This window comes from Rattus norvegicus, chromosome 17 (assembly GCF_036323735.1).
Source record: "Rattus norvegicus strain BN/NHsdMcwi chromosome 17, GRCr8, whole genome shotgun sequence".
Classification (NCBI taxonomy): domain Eukaryota; kingdom Metazoa; phylum Chordata; class Mammalia; order Rodentia; family Muridae; genus Rattus; species Rattus norvegicus.
The window spans coordinates 76749591-76769309 of NC_086035.1; the positions used below are offsets into that span (position 1 = coordinate 76749591).

Genomic DNA, 19719 nt, shown 5'->3' on the forward strand with positions numbered 1-19719 from the left:
CATGGATTAGTAATAATGATGTGTAATGACAATGAAAATAGTTTACAGTTCTACCAAATAATAAATAAAATAACAAAAGTTTCTATCTGGTTGCCTCAGAAAGAAAGGCCAGAAGTAAACAACAAAGAAGAGGGGGCTAGTGTCTAGGCTTTCTGTAAAGCCAGCGACAGGGTACCAACCCAGAGAGCGAGCAAATAAAAGACAAACAAACAAACAAAGTGGGAGCAGGCTCGGTTAGGGTCACTGCTAAGAACTTAAGAATCCTACCATGCACGCCTACTATTCCCCCAGACCCCACATTTATCAGCACAGTTCAACCCCCGAAGATCCAGACTTAAGCACAGAGAAGTTTAAAGGAAACAAATACCTGATCAATGTGGCATCTTAATTAAATAATTTATTTTTCTATTATTTATATTTTATATAACAAATAGTTGTATAGTTGGCCTTTTTGTACCAATTTAACATAGTAAATGGGTGACTGATTTGAACTTCTGATTTTTAAATGCACAGACAGATGGCACTGGTACAGTCAGCACAGTTTAGGGATGAACAGGGCTCCAAACTTCTTTATTGGTTTGCTCTGTTTTGCAATTCGGGGCCTGAGCAAGGCCGAGCTGCTGCCCGCTGCTCTGCCGGAAGTAACCAGACACAATACAAACACAATCCAAACTAAAATCCAAAATAAAATAGTTGTGGTCATTTGTAAATAGAACCAAACACGAACTAACTTCTTTAGAAAAATGTTAAAATTACTAGATCTAAAATATTATGCTAACTTTTTAAAATGAAACAAAAACAATCAAGAAACCTCTAGGTATTATAATCTGGACTTCAATAAATGAAATACTAATTTTAAAAGTCTAAATAAAACATGTCAGAAAAATTGTCCTTTAAGACCTTAACAGAACACAAAAACAAAGGTTATCAATAAATATATTCCAAAAGGATGAGCTGAGAATACCAATGGACACTGGGCAAGAACACTCCCAGGAGACACCACCTCACTGGGAGGCCACCCCAGAGTGCTGGGAGCCAGGGAATATTGTTCTACGTCAGCTAAAGGCTTTGGTTTTCTCTTGAAGACCTGGTCTTCCCTAGAGCGTGGTAAGGAGGAGACAGCATAGGCGACAGTGGCCCCGTTTAACTGCTGCTAAGAGAAATGTCCACAGGACACTACCAAGTGTCCAGAGCGCAGAGCTCCATAAGCTTTACTGTAGCTGACTTGGTTCCGAGAGCTGCCCAGAACAGGAGATTTTAAAAACCTGAGTATCCGTGACTGTTGATGATTTTACCATAGCCAGAAATACACAAAACCTGGAAGAGCTTCAGGGGTTAACTGGGGATGAGTGACTCAGATACAGAGTGCAGCGTGAGGAACAGGCAGGTGACGGGAAGTGGTGGAAGGAGGTGAGGCCTTGGCACAGGCTAGGATTTAAACAGCACAAAGGAGCCACAAGGAAAAAAACTGAAAGGAATTTAGAACACACAGCATGCTAGTGACTCCCTTACGGCCAGGCGACTGAACACCTACAGACAGTGCACAGAGGGAAGACAGACAAGCTCATACACGGTAAAGTACTATGGGAGGATGCTAGACGTAAAGCTCACGGAATATGCACAAAACAATATGCTCCTGTACCAAACACCACAGTTACTGAAGGCTTCACAGCAGCATGCACTGTGAGGATTCCGCCATGTGCTTCGGGCAAGCTTACAGCTCGGTGTGGTAAGGAGCCAGCGGGAGCAGCAGTCCTGGGTGTCTGAAGGACGGCCATGAGGCTGAAAACGCAGTCAGCAGGTGAGCGCCACGTGCTCTTGCAAGGGGCCAGGATTTGATTTCTGTCTGTAACTCAGGTCCAGAGGACCCAGCGCCCTCTCTGGCACCTCTAAGCAGCAGGCACACAAGTGGGGTTGGCTATACATGCAGCAGGACACCCACACACATAAGAAGCTTAAAGGTAGGTATGACACGGAAGCGTTTTGACGGAATGTTACTTCAGATGTCATCATGACAACTCAGAAAGGAAAACAACAGGAGTTCACGGGGCAGGAACATTCTGAAAATAAACACTGCCATGTAGAAATACTAAGGCAGAGACATCACTGTTCTAAAGACACAGGGTGATCATGCCGCATTCCACCGTAACTGCCGATGTGACAGGAGCAGGATCTAGCCGTGTCACCCTCTGCTTTTACCTTCTCACACATTCTCCCAACTACAAACTATCACGGCCACTCGTACAGAATTAGGAGCACCTCTAGTTAGCTGTGTGGAAAGTAATCGGGAAGGTGCCACATATGCCACATACGTGACACAGCGGCGTTCTGAACATTAGTTGATAATTAGGTGGGAAGTAAGTATTTATCATCTTGATCTATTACATAGGTTTCAAACTTTATGTCACCACGCATCTGTGAGTTACATGTTTTTTCTTCTTTACATTTATCTTTTATTTAAAAGTACCTTAAACTCTTCTTCAATAGAGGTGGGATATTTAAAAACAAACGCCACGATAGGGGAGTATAGTAATTGCTGCTGTAAATGCATTTCCTGCTACAGGGGAGAATCACTGGGCACTCATTACACTGATGGGAGGGCCAACCTCGCTTAGCAAAGGCCACGGTTTCCCGGGGCCCATGCTCAACTCAATCACCACTGTGAGGAGGTGAGTTCTCCTCAATTCCAATGACCCCAGGACTCAGTGCTGACTGCAGCCCTCGGTGAAGTCCAAGCGCTGCAGCCTGGTCTTCCTGAGGGAGACAACTCTTCGTGAACGGAACTGCTTCCTGTCTTACAAGAACATCCAATGAGGCACTTGATCAGGAGACACCAGCCCAGCCAGCATGAACAACTGACTCTGCTTCCGTCCACCCCTTCCCCTTCCTGACCCCTTACCACACCACCTACTAGAGCAACAGTGGAAGAGAAAACGGTGAAAGCCAATGAACTTCTAGAACATGATGTCCTGGTCAAGTAGTGTGCGGTCAGACTGTGGCTACTCCAACCTCCCAGGTTTCCTATTTCCCCTCGCGCCTCGCACTGGCCCTGTGATGCCCCATGGATGCCAGACCTACCTCTCTAAGCGTCCCTTTTACATTCACTACAATTTATGTACATCCTGTCTTTCCTATCTGGTCTCCCAAAGTATGAAAAACACTTTTCTTCTCTGTTTTTAAATCTGCAGCAAACTTCCCAGCAGGACACCTAGCAGGCAGAGTTGCACACACGTCATATGTAAGCCCCCTTTTCATTACACGGGGGCTTTACTTCTCTATAGCGTACCCAGGTTCCCAAAATATGATGATTAGTGTAAAGTATGTTTGCCTCTTCAAATTAGAATTTTTTGTCACTCAAATTTCTAAATTTTAGTTTTACCAGAGCCACACTGCTCTACATGCCGACGTGTGAAAGGATAAGGACATGGGTTATCAGAGGAGAATGTCAATGACAGGCGCGAAACGGCTCCCTCTGAGTTACTGCCTAGCACAGTCCTGGAACCACCCAGAGCAGCACGGGCTGTCAGCATTCCTCTTGGCTGAGGAACTAGATGGTGAGACCCCACTGTTGAAGACAGCTCAGCGCCAGGACACAAAGAGCGACTTTGATTAACCGGGAAAGTATCTTTCCTATAGATAGCTTATAGTACCAGAAGGCACTGTGCAGGCTACTGGGAGAGAAGGCAAACCCAGTCTCCCCCAGCACTGGACTCTGAGGGCCCCGACACTGGCCTACCTGGCAAAATGTACTACTGTTACAACAGTGTCTCATGGCGGATACAGGAGTAGCCGACCGCTTTGTGTGATTCCTGTTGCACAACTGAATTTCATGCCTTAATTTATAATCTAAGGCATCTGTAAGCCTAAGCAGCACTAACTGTACCAGGAGGTAAGTAACGACAACTTTTGGAAAGACTGCAAGACAGGAAGAATCGAGAGTGGGCACCTGGGGAAGGAGGGAGGGGGCAATGGTGGATGGATGTGATCAAATACTTCATTGTCACATGGCATTTTCAATTGCCTAAAAAAGAAAACAAATCCTCTAGTAGCTGGTAAGACATTAATTGATACTGTGTCACCACCAAGTATAATGCTTACGTCTTAATGACAACAGAGTCAGTGTTAACAGGGTCATGCCCTCTGCGACAGAGTTGGACGAGGGGCCATGGCACTTCTTACCAGGTTCTGGGAGATCTAACTTGGCCCGCTTTAACTCTGTCATAGAGACCTGCAGTTGCTCTATTACGAAATCATCCTCGAAGAAAAAGTCCTTGGCGAGAGTCTCCTGAAGAAATTCTACAAGTTCTTCCATAGACAACTTCATTAGATGCTCTACGAAGGGATGAGAGAAAGGCAAACACCCGTCAACAGGTCTGCTTAGGCTGAAGAAAAGATATACTTTATTTGAATATAGTGTTTTTAAAGAGGGTATTAAAAAAGGAGACACACACAACTTAGATTTCCTATTGTGAACATCATTAAAACTTGGTAGACATTAGAAGTGCCAGGCTGATACTGTTAGGAGGAGAAAGGTGTACCTGACTGACTATTTTCTCGTTGGCTTGATAGTGTCTCGACATCAACACTAACCAGCAGCCGGAGCTCTAGGAGCCAATAAAGGTTTATTACCTCATTTATCAGCTGCAGCTCTAACGCAGACGGACAAGTCTTCTTTAACTCCACACTGACTGTTAGAAATCTTCCCTCAAAACCGGACTATTAACCTTATTTGTATGATTATTACTGAGGAAATTAGTTTTGTTAGGAAAAAAATCAAACCACAGACAGAAAGGAGGACGCAGACGCCCACTGAGATAGCAGTCCTCACGCCTTACCAGAAGTGCCACGCTCATGGCTGCCCATGGGTGTCAGCTCACAATACAAGGCACAGTGTCTGGGTCCCGTCCCTCCCCTACTGAAAGGCAAGTCCACGCTCTTTCTCAACTATCACTAATGTGAGAAGCGAGCGGCACGACTCTTGTTTGTTTAGTGCAATCCCGTGCATTTGGATTTCCCCTTTAGAACCAATGTGTAAAGAATCTCCAGTGTGCCAGCGTTAAAGCAACCGGGAGGAAACAGAGAGAAAGAAGTCCTTGGCTAGGCCTAGCTGCTCAGTACCCAGAGAGAGTGGGTTTTTTTCTTTTCTTTTTTCTGATTTGCTATCTATTTTTTCTAACTAGCAAATGATGTGAAACCTTATGGCAAGCCACACAGTGTCTTAATACAGGTTCCCCACTGAGGAATGACTACTTCAGTGTGACTTAGATCTACCACCACGCACACTTATTTTTGTGAGGAAATCATCTAAAACCTTTGTTATGTTATGTATAACTAACTGTGCTCGCTAACCCACCCAGTACACCTGCAAGTGTTTTCTGTCAGAGTGAAGCCCTGTAGCCTAAGAGCAGCGTCTGTGCCCTGCTCAACACATTTCCTCATGCGGCAGTCAGAAAAGCACTGAACATCGAAGACCTTGGCTTCTTAAACAAGAAATGGAAAGAACAGCAGGCAGGAATTTTTTTTTCCACAACTTATACAGTTTAATGATTTATTGGTAAGTAAAGTGACTGCTCTCCTCAGAGTTCATGACACCACACTTCTTTTTTGCTGTTTAGGGACATTAAATTATTATTTAATTGAAATGCACTTTTTCAGTATATTTTGATGTATTTATCCTACCAGAGTAGTGATGTAAAGAAGGAAGGGAAAGGAGAGGAGGAGGAGGAAGGGGCTTTCACCCGGCGCTGACACGACTGGACTCTGGGAAGGAACTGTCACCAATGCTTTGTTCTGATGCGTTAGCCTGTGCTGGCCACAAGCACAACATTTCTGACAGTTTGCCAGGAAAGTCGAAGACACTGAGGTCTCACGGCAGGGGAAGTGTGGCTAATGAGGTTCTACCGTGCTCACTACACTCAAGTCAGTGACCAGGCAGTGTGAACGAGGGCACTGAGTGTGGCTGGGAGCAGCAGGAACACAGCGTAAACTTGACCCACACCCTCAATCAGAGCGCTGAACAAATGGTTTGAGAATGATGTGTGAGGGTAGGGTACATGGCAAGTGTGGAGGACACACACACATTAAGTTCTAGGCTACCTATGGCCACACCTCGAGCTACGAGGACTCACGAGGCTTAAGTTTGAAGTGAAAATGACAGGAAAACTCATTTGCTGGCTTTTGAGGCCCAACACACCACACCCGCAGAGCCCCTGAAATGCTGCAACTGACGGCTTCTGTTTTGAAAGCCTGCATTTCTGCAGGGAGAGACTTCGTGTGTCTGCTGCTCAGAGGCCGTGGCCGCAAGTCCTATCAGGAGCTTGAACCCAGACGTTCTTTGTTAGAGAAAGAAACGGTCACAGGTATTTTCCCGCCCACTCGCCTAGGAGACTCAGATCAGTTAAAGGAATGAGGGTCCCAGTGGAGCCCACCCTTGAGAAGAATATTCTCAGTGACACCAAACCCAGCGTCCTAGTGTTTGAGTGTGAAGGAGAGACTGGTGCCAGGAGGGAGGAGCCCAAGGTCTTCTCGGATGCAGCGTCTTGTTCCCTGCTGACTCGCAAGAAAAACTTAACGACATAGTTTTCAAAAACTCTAAAACCACAGCACAGGGTAGAGGGAGCCCAGGCTAGTCAGAATTAAAACAAGCCTTGATTTAATGAAGGCTTTGAGGGTCAAATGTTTCCTTACTTCTGTGTAGCTTCAAGATTGTATAAGACATAGCAGTGAGAATTCGCTCTCCCTCAAAGATGTAGATGTCCCAGATCCGGAGGTTCAGCCTGAAGGGAGTCTGCAGGACAGACAAAGCAGGGCGGTGTGAATCGGTGCTTCCTCTCACGTGGGCTGGTGCTCTCATAACTGAGGTTTACAACAGTACTTACTCGGTCAAGGAAACACTGAAAAAACCACTTCATTGTGTAAAAACTTGTATAGATTTCTTGAGAATCCTAAAAAACAAAGACCTCATAATTTCTGAGTTGTAGCAAACAAAATAACAACAGTAAGGGGAAGGCCGTGGCGGCTGCTGTCAGCGGTCACAGAGCCTTCCCACCACCGCACAGCGCTCTCACTGCAGACAGTTTCAAACTGTCTCTGCTTTTCTACTCCCATTTGTAGTCCCCAAATCTAACTTATAAGAATCACCACAAAGTGTGAGACCATAATAGGACTGTGACTACTTTTCTTTACAGTGAACTATTTGACTGCACTGTATTTTATTAAAGCACACAGATGTTTCACAAGGAATCAGTTTTTTATAACTCTTATAATGCCTTTGTACAAATTTAAAACCTCCAAAATAATGGAGAATCACACTTGTAAAAATTTTATTACTCGTACCTATCAGCTTCATAGAAGTATTCTGAATCTATGAATTAGGCCTGAGTATTATAGTGATACTACATTTTATAAATCGAATGTTCTTCAAACAACTGAGGATTATGGGTCCACAGTGAGCTAACCAAAACAGGAAACCCAGGCTCAATTTAATTCTTGCATCTTCCCTCTCTGTGTGAGCAGCTGTCCGTCAGTGACATCTACCTACCAAGTGCTGCTTTAGTTTGGACAAAAATTTGTTCAGAATTTTCTCATGATGTTCTTGAAATCTCAAGAGTTTAGGGAAACCTTGGACAAAAAAACCTAGAACACAAACAAACAAAAGAACAGCCCTTCAGAGACAGTACCAACAAACCCCCACTTAAAACCATAACATACTGCACCTGTGGCTATGAAAACAGTCCCCAGCGACCTCCATCTTCTTCCCCACCATGGATATGATTCCATAGGAACTATGGGTTGGGAAACTTTTAGCTAGTATTTGGTTGCTAACTACCACCTTCATTTAGTAAAATTGTGAGAGGAAAAGGTATTTTTTAATTAGGAGAAAAACAGTGGTATCAGCAAAAGACACCAGAAACAGAATCTATTTCTCGAACAGCCTGTTTCCAGTGTTGTCCATCTGTCTCCTCCTGAGCTGTCCCACCTCGCGCTAAGCTGCTCTGTGGCCATTGGCTAAAACGTGCAGTAACTTTAAGTTATACCAAAACTCGGGCTGGGGATTTAGCTCAGTGGTAGAGCGCTTACCTAGGAAGCGCAAGGCCCTGGGTTCGGACCCCAGCTCCGAAAAAAAAAAAAAAAAAAAAAATTTAAAAAAGTTATACCAAAACTCATCTTCAGGTTTCTAGGAAGTAACTGTACATGGTAAATAGGTACTAATTTGCATATTTAGCCCACTGAATTTGTAACTGTTTTTATTCATAAGTTCCTTTTCAAATACTTATATAATCCATTTCAAGAACATATACTCAATGGACTTTGTTCCTGCAATTAGTATTTTCAAACCATTTTCTGAGCACACCTACAAGATTTTAACAGACATCTTTGGTTTCTAAGAAAGCAGCAACAAGTGTGACATACACATTCTCCTTGGATATTCGTTATTGACAGGAGCTTACAAAAATTAAGCTGTCTTTTAGATTTAATGAAGACCATTTTGCTTTAAGTTAGTCTCACATATTTGTTTAATCTGAGAGTTCATGAGCTCTTCACACCACATGTGACTTAAAAACCAATGGCTTTCTAAGTAAACCAGAAAATGTAATGAAAGATTCAATACACTTCATTAGTGAATTTTCTAACAAAAACCCTTAACAAAATGCATATAGAGTTTTGTAAAATGTAACTTGATACTGACTAATAAAAGTACACAAAATTTACACTTGTCATGTTAAAGGAAGTAAGGCCAAAACAAGAACAATGGCTTCCAGTGCGTGTCAGGAGACCAGAGAACACATCAACTGAATACCGCATTGACAACTTGTTTTCAGTTTGAAGATGTGTATAAAAATTTCCAAAGATTCGGCCCTTCACTTAGTTATAAGTTTTTACAGTAAAATGATTTTATTTAAAAATCTTTATCTCTCCATTGGAGCCACTTTCGCGGTCAATTTGACAGCAATGGGAGACAGAAAAATTTCAAGAGAAATCTGACTTTTTAAAAAGTCGATGCACTCCAGCGAGAACCAGCTTAAACATGGTACAATTCCCTAACATTTCTTCACTTTTCAGGGACATCCTGGGCCCAGTATTTTAGACTACTCTCTACCCAGCTCTAGGTTGATTCCATAGACTTCCAAGGGCTGCACTTTCACCCAGAAAACACAAAGAGCAGAGGCCGACTTCAGTCACAGACTGCACAGGGCTACAGACAGGTTAGCGCTCAAGTGCGAAGTTATGCGCAAAAGGAGCCTACACTATCCTGTAAGGACAATCGGATTGGACAACCAACACTACCTAAAGGTTAGGCTGGTAACAGTGACTGTGAAGCCAAGTCAGCAAAGAGTTTTAAAAGAAAATCCCATTTTCCAAAGTTGGGTGAAATTATCAATTAACCCATGGCTGAGGCAGGAAACACAGAAGGCCAGGTGAAGGCTGACAGTGTCTGTCTAAACAATGCAGCTCAGGAGATGACAACACATGCCCTTCCCACTAGTGAGCCTGCAACCTTACTGTGAAATCCAACTGTGGAGGACCTGATTCTGACAAACTTAAATGAGCATTCCCTGCGACAGGTCCCCCACTGTACTGAGCACACATGCTCACACGGTGGGCGTAAGTGGTTCATTATTAGAGACTAATACTGTCTTTGTTTCACTTGTACTGGTACTGACTTGAGGGCCCTGAACATGCTATCAGGTTACTGAGTGACACCCTCAGCTACTGAAGCTGTCTTAGGGCTGCTGTTCCCACACAGACGGCACACGAAAGAAGACAGCATGTCACCCTGCACTCTGTGTGAGCAAATACCATGTTCACTCCTCAGACGAGCTGTAGAGTGTAAACTCTGAAATAAGGTTCAGTGCATTTTCGTGGCAAATGTAAGGAAAGGGCCATTAAACTCAGCCTGCCAATTGGAAAACAGACAAAAATTATGTGTTTCGTGAAATACTAAATATCAAGAGCTCAAAACATGCTATTAGCTTTTCCTTAAATGGAATGAAACATGCGGCTCATAGAACTGAAAACCACACATGACATAAAAACAACTTAATTATTATGCTCCTTTCTTTAAATCCTAGGTTTTGTTCCTTGATTAATATTCTTTAACGGAGTTACACCAAAGCATACAGCAGTTTATCAGAACAGCAAGTGTTTTGGCCAACAGGTTTTCTTTTATTCTTCCTAATATGGATGTTCCTAAGTTCTTCCAAACCTAAATTAATTTCTTTTGACAGAAGGCAAGTGAAAAAAAGAATATTAAAATGCCAGAAATACAGTTTGGGGAAGAGACGGAAGAGACAAAGAAATTCAATGTGAGTAGAGAAGCCTAGTGATGAAAAATGAAAGGAGAAATTAGCAATTCTCAAAACCCCCAACATGAGTAATTCCTGACTAACAGAATCAGATCGGGGATCTCCATGCGCTGTACTTAATTCGCTGACAGTCTGCGCTCCCCACTTATTTACAGATACGTGTAAGGCTTTCTTTCTTACCATGCATGGCGTGCTTGGGGCCTGAGAAGAGCTTGACCAGGGCCCAGAAGGCGTCCTCCTCATTCATGTACATCAGGAGCAGAGCTGTGATCTGACTCATCCCTTGACAGTACCCGACCTCCTAACACACAATGAGAACAACTGGGGGCTTAAAGCTGAACTCCATGAACACAGACATGGGAAAGGCTAATCTATAAAATACCAGGAACTGCTTAGCTGCATTACCAGACAATTCTAGACATAACTGTTGCAATGGCTACAGCAGCAGGGCATACACTATACAAAAATACAATTGTGCTCGAAAGTCAACGGGGGTGGGGAGAGCTCCCGAGTTACATATAAAACCTGCTGTGTGATTGATACTGCAATATAAAGTAAAGAACACCACTATCACTGAGTTCTCAGATGCTGGCAAGTCGTCCCCAAGTCCCACGTCCATGTCTTGTCACCTTTGTGTTTCTGAAGCTGTAAGGTTTAGTTTCAGTCCACTCTTGTAGCTCTCCAACAGGGATAAGCTAGAATACTGAGACATTAGCTGTCAGGGGCAACAGAGCCAGCAGCCAGCCGGCCACTGCTCCTACATGCTTAAAAGAGAAAACCAAAGAGCAGTCTGTAGGGAGAAAAAGTGAAGCTCACTGGCATCCTGGGGCCACACCTAGGTTTTTCTACTTCCAAATCAGCTCTAAGGCTCTGGGGTCAGCATGGGAGCTATAAAAACAGGAGTGCTAACCGGCTGTGGAGGCCACAGGGCATGAAGAAAGGGGCCTGCAAGGGCCTTGTCAGGTAGAGAGGGCCAGGAAGACGCTCCGGTTCCCTCAGTGAAAGTGAGAGGCAGGCAGGCACCCACTTACCGTATTGTAGATGGAGTAGGCAGCAAGAACGTGGAACAAGGATTGCTGCCTAGACAAACAAAAACTTACAGTAAATATAACTTAGTCCTTTTGAATTCAGTTAATTTTTAAAATTACAAACTTAAAAAAAAAAAAGAAAAAGAAACAGGGCGACTAGCAAGGCAGTGGTGATACATGCCTTGATTCCAGCACTCACAGTCTGGTCTACAAAAGGAGTTCCAGAACAGCCAATGCTCCACAGACAAAGACCTTGTCTGGGAAAAACCAAAACAAACAACCAAACAAACAAACCCAAAGCAAACACCCCTCCCCCATTAGCCAAAAACAAACAATCCAGATAAAATTACTATTGTGTTTTTAAAAGGTATGCTAAAGTCAAATGCAATTAGCATTCTTGGGTTTAATCTGAGGCTGTGCTATCGCACGTTCAGACATAAGCCGTCGTGTGGAAGGCACCAGGCTTGGCTGAGTCTCTTAAGCTCACTGCCTACTTTCATTCTGCTATCTTACCAGGAGCCACTCTGGACAACACAATGTGGACGGATGGCCTCAGGAAGACTCTAATGGCAGCAGCTAAGTACAGGAGGGGCAGCCTGGGAAGACACCCGCATGCTAAGACTGCGATGACCCGGCAGGGTGAAGCAGGGAAGCCACGCCTCACTATACTCCTAACGCCTCGAGACTACGCTCTGCCCTCTGGGTCTGCCACTTCACTCTTTGCTGACTCAGACACTCACTTCTAACACAATGGCCTGGTGGTGCACATCTGTGCTCCCAGCACTCAGGAGGATCACAAGTTCTAAGCCACCCTGGGCTATACAGTAAGACCCTAACTAAAGTAACCAAAGCAGAACAAAACAGAAAGGAGGAATGAGCCGTAGGGAGACACAGCAATGTCTCCCTCCCAAACTGGAAGGGAGACCACCAACCGACCGCTTGGGGGTCCTTAGGGCGTTTTTGGGATCAGCAGGCAAAAGACATGACTATGTTATCACTTGATCCTGATTACTAGGAGGGAGGTAGATGCTACTACCTAAAGAACACACACACACACACACACACACACACACACACACACACACACACACACACGGAATATGGGGAATATTTTGGGAATTCCTCAGGATATAGTAAGTACATATAAAGAGCACGCAGTCTGGAGACTGCTAATGGTCCAGATTTCTCAGGCCTGAAGGCCTGAGTCCTGCCACATAGCTGAGGTACTTGCCGAGGGAAGGGCAAAGAAAGTGTTTACACTCTGACCCAGAGGTAACTCTGGTAATTACTAACACTTTCCCCATATATTTTGGTATGAATGTCTATATATTAGTATCTTCTCTCTCTTACCACCTTGTATTAGAAGTACTAATAGGTAACTGTATTTAAGTATTTAAACGTAACTACCAGCAAAGTGCTTGGAATCTACTTGTGGTCAAAGGGTTAATGTGTTCGCATCACGCCAGACAGATGTACACTGTTGTTCCACTGACATGGAACCCAGGATGGTTTGAAGAGATGTGTGTGAGTGCCAAGTGGACAGGGACAGGCTGCAACGGTCAGCCACAACAGTCAGCAGCGAGGCTGGAATTCCCTCATTGTTCAAGCAGGACCTGGGTCCTGCTGTGATAGGTCTTACACACGTGATTAAATCCACTGTCCGCTGAATTTGAGTTGGGGAAATTATCTAAAACTGACTGAAGTGTGAGCTTCGAAGCCTGCTGCTTCTTGGTCACGCCAATCTTAAGACATATCTCCTACGGGTTCTGTTTTGCTGGTTGGACTCGGAAGATACAGAGATCAGCCAAACAGTCCCCTTTCCTTCACACACAGATGGGGTGATGGCTTGCCCTCCTGTAGAAGTATAAGCACTCTGCTGGACTCCATACACTAACTTCTCATTTAAGTCACTTTCTTACTTTCAATTTCCACTTATTCATGAGGTCACAGTTAGGGATATAACCTTGTCACTAACAGTTTTACATATAAGTTCTTACTTTATAAATGTCCTCAAACTTTCAATTCTCCTGCCTCAGCCTTCCTAGTGTCCACTAAATATTTTTAAGAATTTTAAGATCATAAAATGCCCCCCTACAATTTTACAGCCATGTACTGTGTCAGTGTTTTAAAACGTTAAATTAAATTAGACTCCAGTTTCAGTCAACATGAACTCAAAAATAATCTGTAAAAACCTTTAGGACCTAAATAAAGATTATAATCCAAACAAGACATTCTATAAGCACGGTTTACCTTAAAGACTCTAATAAAGACTATTTACACATGCCAGTCACACTCTGTAACACTTAAACTTCACTTACTTGACACCATATCTGTCTCTAAACATGATATGGTCCCTGAATGTGCGGTTCACGTCAAGGTCTATTTGTCTGATATCAGGCGAACAACCCCGTGCTCTGTGCTTTAATTTCTGAAGAAAAAGAGAGGAAGAAAACATATTTTTATGAAAACTAATTGCTAGAAGTCTATAATGAATAATAAAATAATCCTCATTAAAACCTTTTTTCATTTACATATGGCAGAGGGTAGGGCTAAGAAAGATCTAAGAAATATAAACAGACATACAAAAACCTCTTTCCTTCCTCTCAAAGCCCTCCTTCCCTCCCTTTCTCTTCATGGGATCAGCAGTGAGAATTGGGGCAGGAACTTCCAGAGTTTGCAGGACTACGATAGCTGAGCCACTCACTCTATGAGGAAATCCTTTTCTCTCTGGCTGAGCATTTTCTTTCCTTGGAATTAGTGACTGCGTGATTTGCTTCACTTTCTACATCCTTATAGGGAACCCAACAGCAAGTCTGAAGTACACAGTGGAATTCTCAGGACGGCCTAGTGAACACTGACCAATTTCTTTTCTTCATGTCTTGGTTTTTATGGAGACAGGGTCTCACTATGTAGCCTTGGCAGTCCTGGAACTCATTACATAAGACAAGGCTGGGCTTGAACTCACAGAGATTTGCCTGCCTCTGTCTCCCAAAGGTTAGGATAAAAGACATGCACCATCAAGCCCGGCCTAGCGGCCAGCTTCTTAAACTTTCTCCTAAAGCAACCCGCATGGTGCTTCAGCCAGAGTGGCTGGTCCTGGGGTGACTCCCTCTGGTCTTCTCCATGTGCTGAGGTTCCCTTTGCTCTGCCCTGAGCCTGGGTCCCCAATGCCTGGGTCTGACATCTCCCTTTTCTTGGTATCTGACCTTGTCCTGGAGGACTGCATTCTCCAACAGTTACAGTAAATGGGCACACATTACAGAAGGTAAAGGTTTGGACTCCTTGAATACCTGGTGACTTACACTTTACATGACTGGGAAGCTGCCTGAGAATTCTAGACTGAGCGTTTTTGTTCACAAAGCACTGACTCACTGTTCTCTGGTCTCCTGTGCTACCTCTGGAATTCTCACTCTCTACGTGAGGTCTCTTCCTCTCTGCAAGTTGGTGGGAGCAGGCTCCATGTCTGGCAGTTGGTGGGAGCAGGCTCCATGTCTGACAGTTGGTGGGAGCAGGCTCCATGTCTGACAGCTGGTGGGAGCAGGCTCCATGTCTGGCAGGTGGTGGGAGCAGGCTCCATGTCTGACAGCTGGTGGGAGCAGGCTCCATGTCTGGCAGGTGGTGGGAGCAGGCTCCATGTCTGACAGTTGGTGGGAGCAGGCTCCATGTCTGGCAGTTGGTGGGAGCAGGCTCCATGTCTGGCAGGTGGTGGGAGCAGGCTCCATGTCTGGCAGGTGGTGGGAGCTAGCTCCATGTCTGGAAGTTGCCCGTCTCTTTGCTTGATTTGCATTTATTTTCATCTAGACTCGGGCACTTTCAACTTTATAACTCATTTCTCGTCTCTGAAAAAGCATCTTTAGTGATTGCTCCTTCCTTTATCAAGTCCGTCCCCACCCCTGCCCTGATTTCGGGAGCTTGGTTGTTATAATGAGGGAACTCAAAGCACTCAGCTCACTTTCCTGATTTCCTCTATTAGTGCTCATATCCATGCCTTTAACTTTTATCTTCTGAAAAATCTCTTCAATTGTTATTTCAATTAAGTTTTTTATCCCTATTATACTGTTTATATTCTTAAGTTCTTAGCTGTTATAGAACGCTCCTTTTTAGACTTCCTATGCTTGTGTTATGGATGCAATACAGATTTCATTCTCTGAAGATATTAACAATCTTTTAGGTTTCCTTCTTACTCTATAATCTGTTTCTTAAAAGTGTATTTTTCTACTTGTTTTTATTCGTCTCCAGTTTAAGTCCCTTTCCTCAAATGACTACTAATGCTTTGTGATCAGCTTTTACTTGAAAGTAAGACATTAAACAAAACTGTGTGCCCAGATGGGACTTCCCAACAGTGACGTTGCTGTAGGGTGGGGATGTGGCAGGGCAGCTGAAGCGTGGCCACTGCAACTCTAGTGTCTGTCTTTCTGTCCTGTCACATTCCCAGAGGATGTCCTCCCAGCTCTTGCTGTTTTTGACGGACAGCATTCTTGGGTGAAAACTAACTGTCAGAAACTTGGGGTCTTATGCTGCCCTGCACACTAAGATAGCTGCTCCCCTTCTCCCAGACAGAGACCAGCAGCCCTGGGCCTGGGCGGGAGGAGACTTGGGGGCTCTGCCTACTTCTCCCACAGACTCCTAACCACGCCAGGGTCCAGCTTTACCTTTCCTTGCTGAGGTACCTGAGGGTGGCAGCTACCAAGTCCTGAGGAGACTTAAATACAGCCCGTGCTTCTCCAGTCTCCTGCCGCCAGCACAGGGCTCGGCGCCCTCAGGTCTGCACGTTCACTACATGCCTGTCTGCACTCCGCACTCCAGAAGGAAGCAGGGCTATTTCTTCCGTTTTCTTGTTCATTATATGTTTATTATATGTTTTCCTTTCAAAACCTCTCCTGTCAGTTTGGTGACTAAAGTATGACTGTTTTCATTGCCTATCTTTAACAAAAAAAAAAAATTAACATTTACGACTTGTACTTAGGTATGTTTAAATAGCCATCCAGAAACATGCCCATATAGATTTATTTACCATATACTGGTAATACAAATTGTAACTAAAGACAATTCCGACTAACTAATTAATTAAAAAAAAAAACATAACTTTGATCTCTAAGTTAGGAAGAAAAAGGCCATGTGGACAATGTCTAGAGTAACATGGGACTGTTACGTATGTGTATACATGTTAAGTGTTGTGTTTTTTGAGGTGCTACCTTCTGCAGCCTTTTGAAATACGAGAATGGTTTGGGGGGGTATGGCCCAGTGGGATAATATTTCTATGTGTGTGTGTGTGTGTGTGTGTGTGTGTGAATGAGAGGACTCAAGTTTTATCCTCAGCGTTATAAAATACCCCAAAGATACCATGAGTCACCACAGTGTGTTTAAGGGTTTGAAACTATTCAAACAGCAATCGGTATATATTTGTTTTTTTATTGTTAAGGAAATGGTCAAGTACAGAGGGCTTGCTTATTTTAAAGGCCCCCTGGTAAAAGCTGGCAAAAAAATGTCTTAAAATAATATTTAGCTGGAGAAAAGAAGACCTAACATATCTACAAAACTGGCTCTTCTCAGACATGAAAATCATAACACAGACCTTACAATAGAAGCAAAGCCCAGGTAAGAAGAGGGCAGAAATATCATCCATGTTTTCAAATGTTTACAAGCTAATGCACAAGATGCAGAGAAACAAACACAGACCTAAGCTCGCCACACACGTGCACACGCACGGAAAGGAAGCACTCAGCACCAGAGCCGGTTGGATCTATATTACACATCTCTAGTCACGGTGATTCACTAATGAATGCTCTCACTAAGAGAAAGAGACCTGAGGAGCTATGAGCCAAGGCGGCCGCAGAGCAGAGGGCACAGATCTCTCCATGGGGCTCCTCCCAGAACCCCGAGCCAGGCTCAGAGAGGCCTTAGGACCATGGTGGACAGACCTTCTGCATTTTAAGGTATGCTGCTAAATACAAGACAGACAGATACAAACGGGGTATAATTAAATGAAAAAAGGGCACCTCTGCCTCAGAGTCAAAGCTAACTAGATTTTAAATCCTGTTCTAGGCTCACCCTGGGTGAACACATACCGTGACCTTACTAGCTCAGGCTCCTTGTCTGTTACGTGGAAGGAGGATTGTACGGAAAGCAGGGGTAAAGCTGGGTGGTACCTTAATGGCAAGACTTAAGAAAGATAATTCCGGCAGAGCATTCGGACAGCGCCCATGAAAGTATTGGGAAGATGTTTTTAAAACACAGTACTATGGTGCTCCAATCCCAGTTGAAGGGAGGGAATCACAGAAGGTGTTCCAAAGTGCCTTGAAGCCCAATCCTCCTTCTCTCCGGTCCCCACATTACCTAGTCTACTTTCCCGAACATCAAAAGCTATTTCTTTTTGTTATTCCTCCTTTCCACTCAGTCAAGGCCTTTGTTTTGTGGTCTAAATGTCAGGCCCTACCTAGCAGTAAACATCTCTACACAGCCTCATCTCCTCCCAGACAGCAACCTTTCTGGACATTGCATCTCTATGTGCTGCTTAACACCAAACAGAGGTCTGCTCTAAGAAGGGACAGGCAAGCCTCAGGTGACATTAAAGGACAATATACACACAACATGCCAGGCTCCATGACAACACCTTGGTAGACTAAACAACGAAGAACCAGGTCACAGAGATGTGTAGGCAGAAACATGAGCCACTGTTGTAAAGGTGACAAGGAAAGGGTGGTCAGGAAAAGAAGAGATGATCAAATGATGTCATGACGGGAACTAAACAGTATCTGGGATGTTTGAAGGCAGTGACCGGAGTAACAAGCCTGGAACCTCTTACGCTCCTTTGTTTTGTTGTTATTGGGTTTACTAAATTACTATCTTACACTAACTGCTCATACGATGGATGACTTTATATAGGGAAAGCACCCAAAATAAAGTGTATCAGGTTGAAGAGTGTCCCCAAGTTTATGTCTACTCAGAGCCAGTGCGTGTGGCCTTTTCTGGAAACAGACTCTGAAGACACCATTAAGGGCAGGTGGCTCACTGCAGTAAGACTCAAATCCAAAGACTAGCATCTTTATAAGGCAAGATAAAGACACAGACACACGTGACATGTGGCAAAGGAAGCAGAGAAGCCCCAGAGCTACAAGACGAGGATCACTAGCGACTGTGGGTAGCCACCAGAAACTGGCAGAAGGCCAGGAAGAGTCTTCCTTCTCTTGAGGGGCAGCCATGTCCTGCAGCCACACAGAACAGGCTTCTGAGGCCTTTAGTCACCCACATTACACCTCCTGGCTCCAGCAGCCCTGACGGGGAGTACGGCGTACAAGCACTCTGTACTTGTGGGATTCTCTACGCTCCTTCATTAACTAGATACTTCCTGAGTACCTACTGCATACTGGGTACTCTGTTCTGGAGTTAGACTGCATGTGCATGTGTTCTCTCAGCCATACTTCCCTTTGAACATGGCTTCTACAACCTCCACACTCATAAGAAATATCTCACTAGTACTCTAAGATAATTCCAAACTCTAATGCTCTGAAACACAAACTCATTCTCTGTGTGAAGTCCCGTATTCTCATAAACCGAGTATTGTCTAACTACTGCCTGTTGTCTTTCATTTGGCAAGCTTTCATCTGAGCTCACCCATGGTGAACTCACTAAAGTGCTCTTACATTGGCTGGGTTTAAACTGGTTTTTCTTCTCCTCCATTTGTTGTGTTGTAATTCATCCCATTTATTTTCTATTCATTTCTACCATTTCTATCCATTTCTAAGAAACATACTTTAAACCTATGGCTCTAAGAATTTTAAATGTAAAGTTCTTATTCTTTTTGGTTCTTTTTTTTTTTTCCGGAGCTGGGGACCGAACCCAGGGCCTTGCGCTTCCTAGGTAAGCGCTCTACCACTGAGCTAAATCCCCAGCCCCCTATTCTTTTTGAAGGTTAATATAAACAGGTTTAGAAAGTTTATGGCTAAAGTGATAAGGAGGTATATTTAATCATTATGCAATTTAACGAAACTATCACTCGGCAAAAGGTCTAACTTTTAATTCATAGTAATAAAATGGAAATACTAGACTGTCCTGGGAACAGACTTTTTTTCTTATTCTGACTGAATAGCCACGTGCAGGCAGGTGCAGGGAGTGGGGCTCTGCTTCTGTGACCCCATAAACTCCTTATAATACCAGTGTAGGGAAGAAGTTCCCTCATATGTGCCTCAGCACTAAGGGATCGCTATCTGTGTCTAACAATACCAGCTGATACAGGCAATACTTTATTTCAAATCTGAGTACACTGGCAGTAACAAAATAAACCAGGAAGCATCGAAATCTCAGTGGCACGTGATCTCAATACAAGTTCAAGCGATAGGAGAATATCATGTCACCTTAAAAACTGGAATTATTTTACATTTTAG

General features: G+C 43.9%; 1 protein-coding gene across 6 annotated transcripts in view; it reads right to left on the reverse strand.

Annotated features, from left to right (window-relative positions):
• The window catches only part of Usp6nl (USP6 N-terminal like), a 128084-nt gene that overhangs the window by 11721 nt on the left and 96644 nt on the right, over positions 1–19719 (reverse strand). For all 6 annotated transcript variants that reach the window (XM_006254233.4, XM_006254232.5, XM_063276241.1 and 3 more), the window contains 7 exons: positions 13654–13763; positions 11339–11387; positions 10488–10608; positions 7541–7635; positions 6879–6944; positions 6688–6787; positions 4180–4332 (listed from right to left, as the gene is read on the reverse strand). In XM_006254233.4, coding sequence (XP_006254295.1) covers positions 4180–4332; positions 6688–6787; positions 6879–6944; positions 7541–7635; positions 10488–10608; positions 11339–11387; positions 13654–13763 — 694 coding nt within the window. The remainder of the gene's footprint in view (positions 1–4179; positions 4333–6687; positions 6788–6878; positions 6945–7540; positions 7636–10487; positions 10609–11338; positions 11388–13653; positions 13764–19719) is intronic.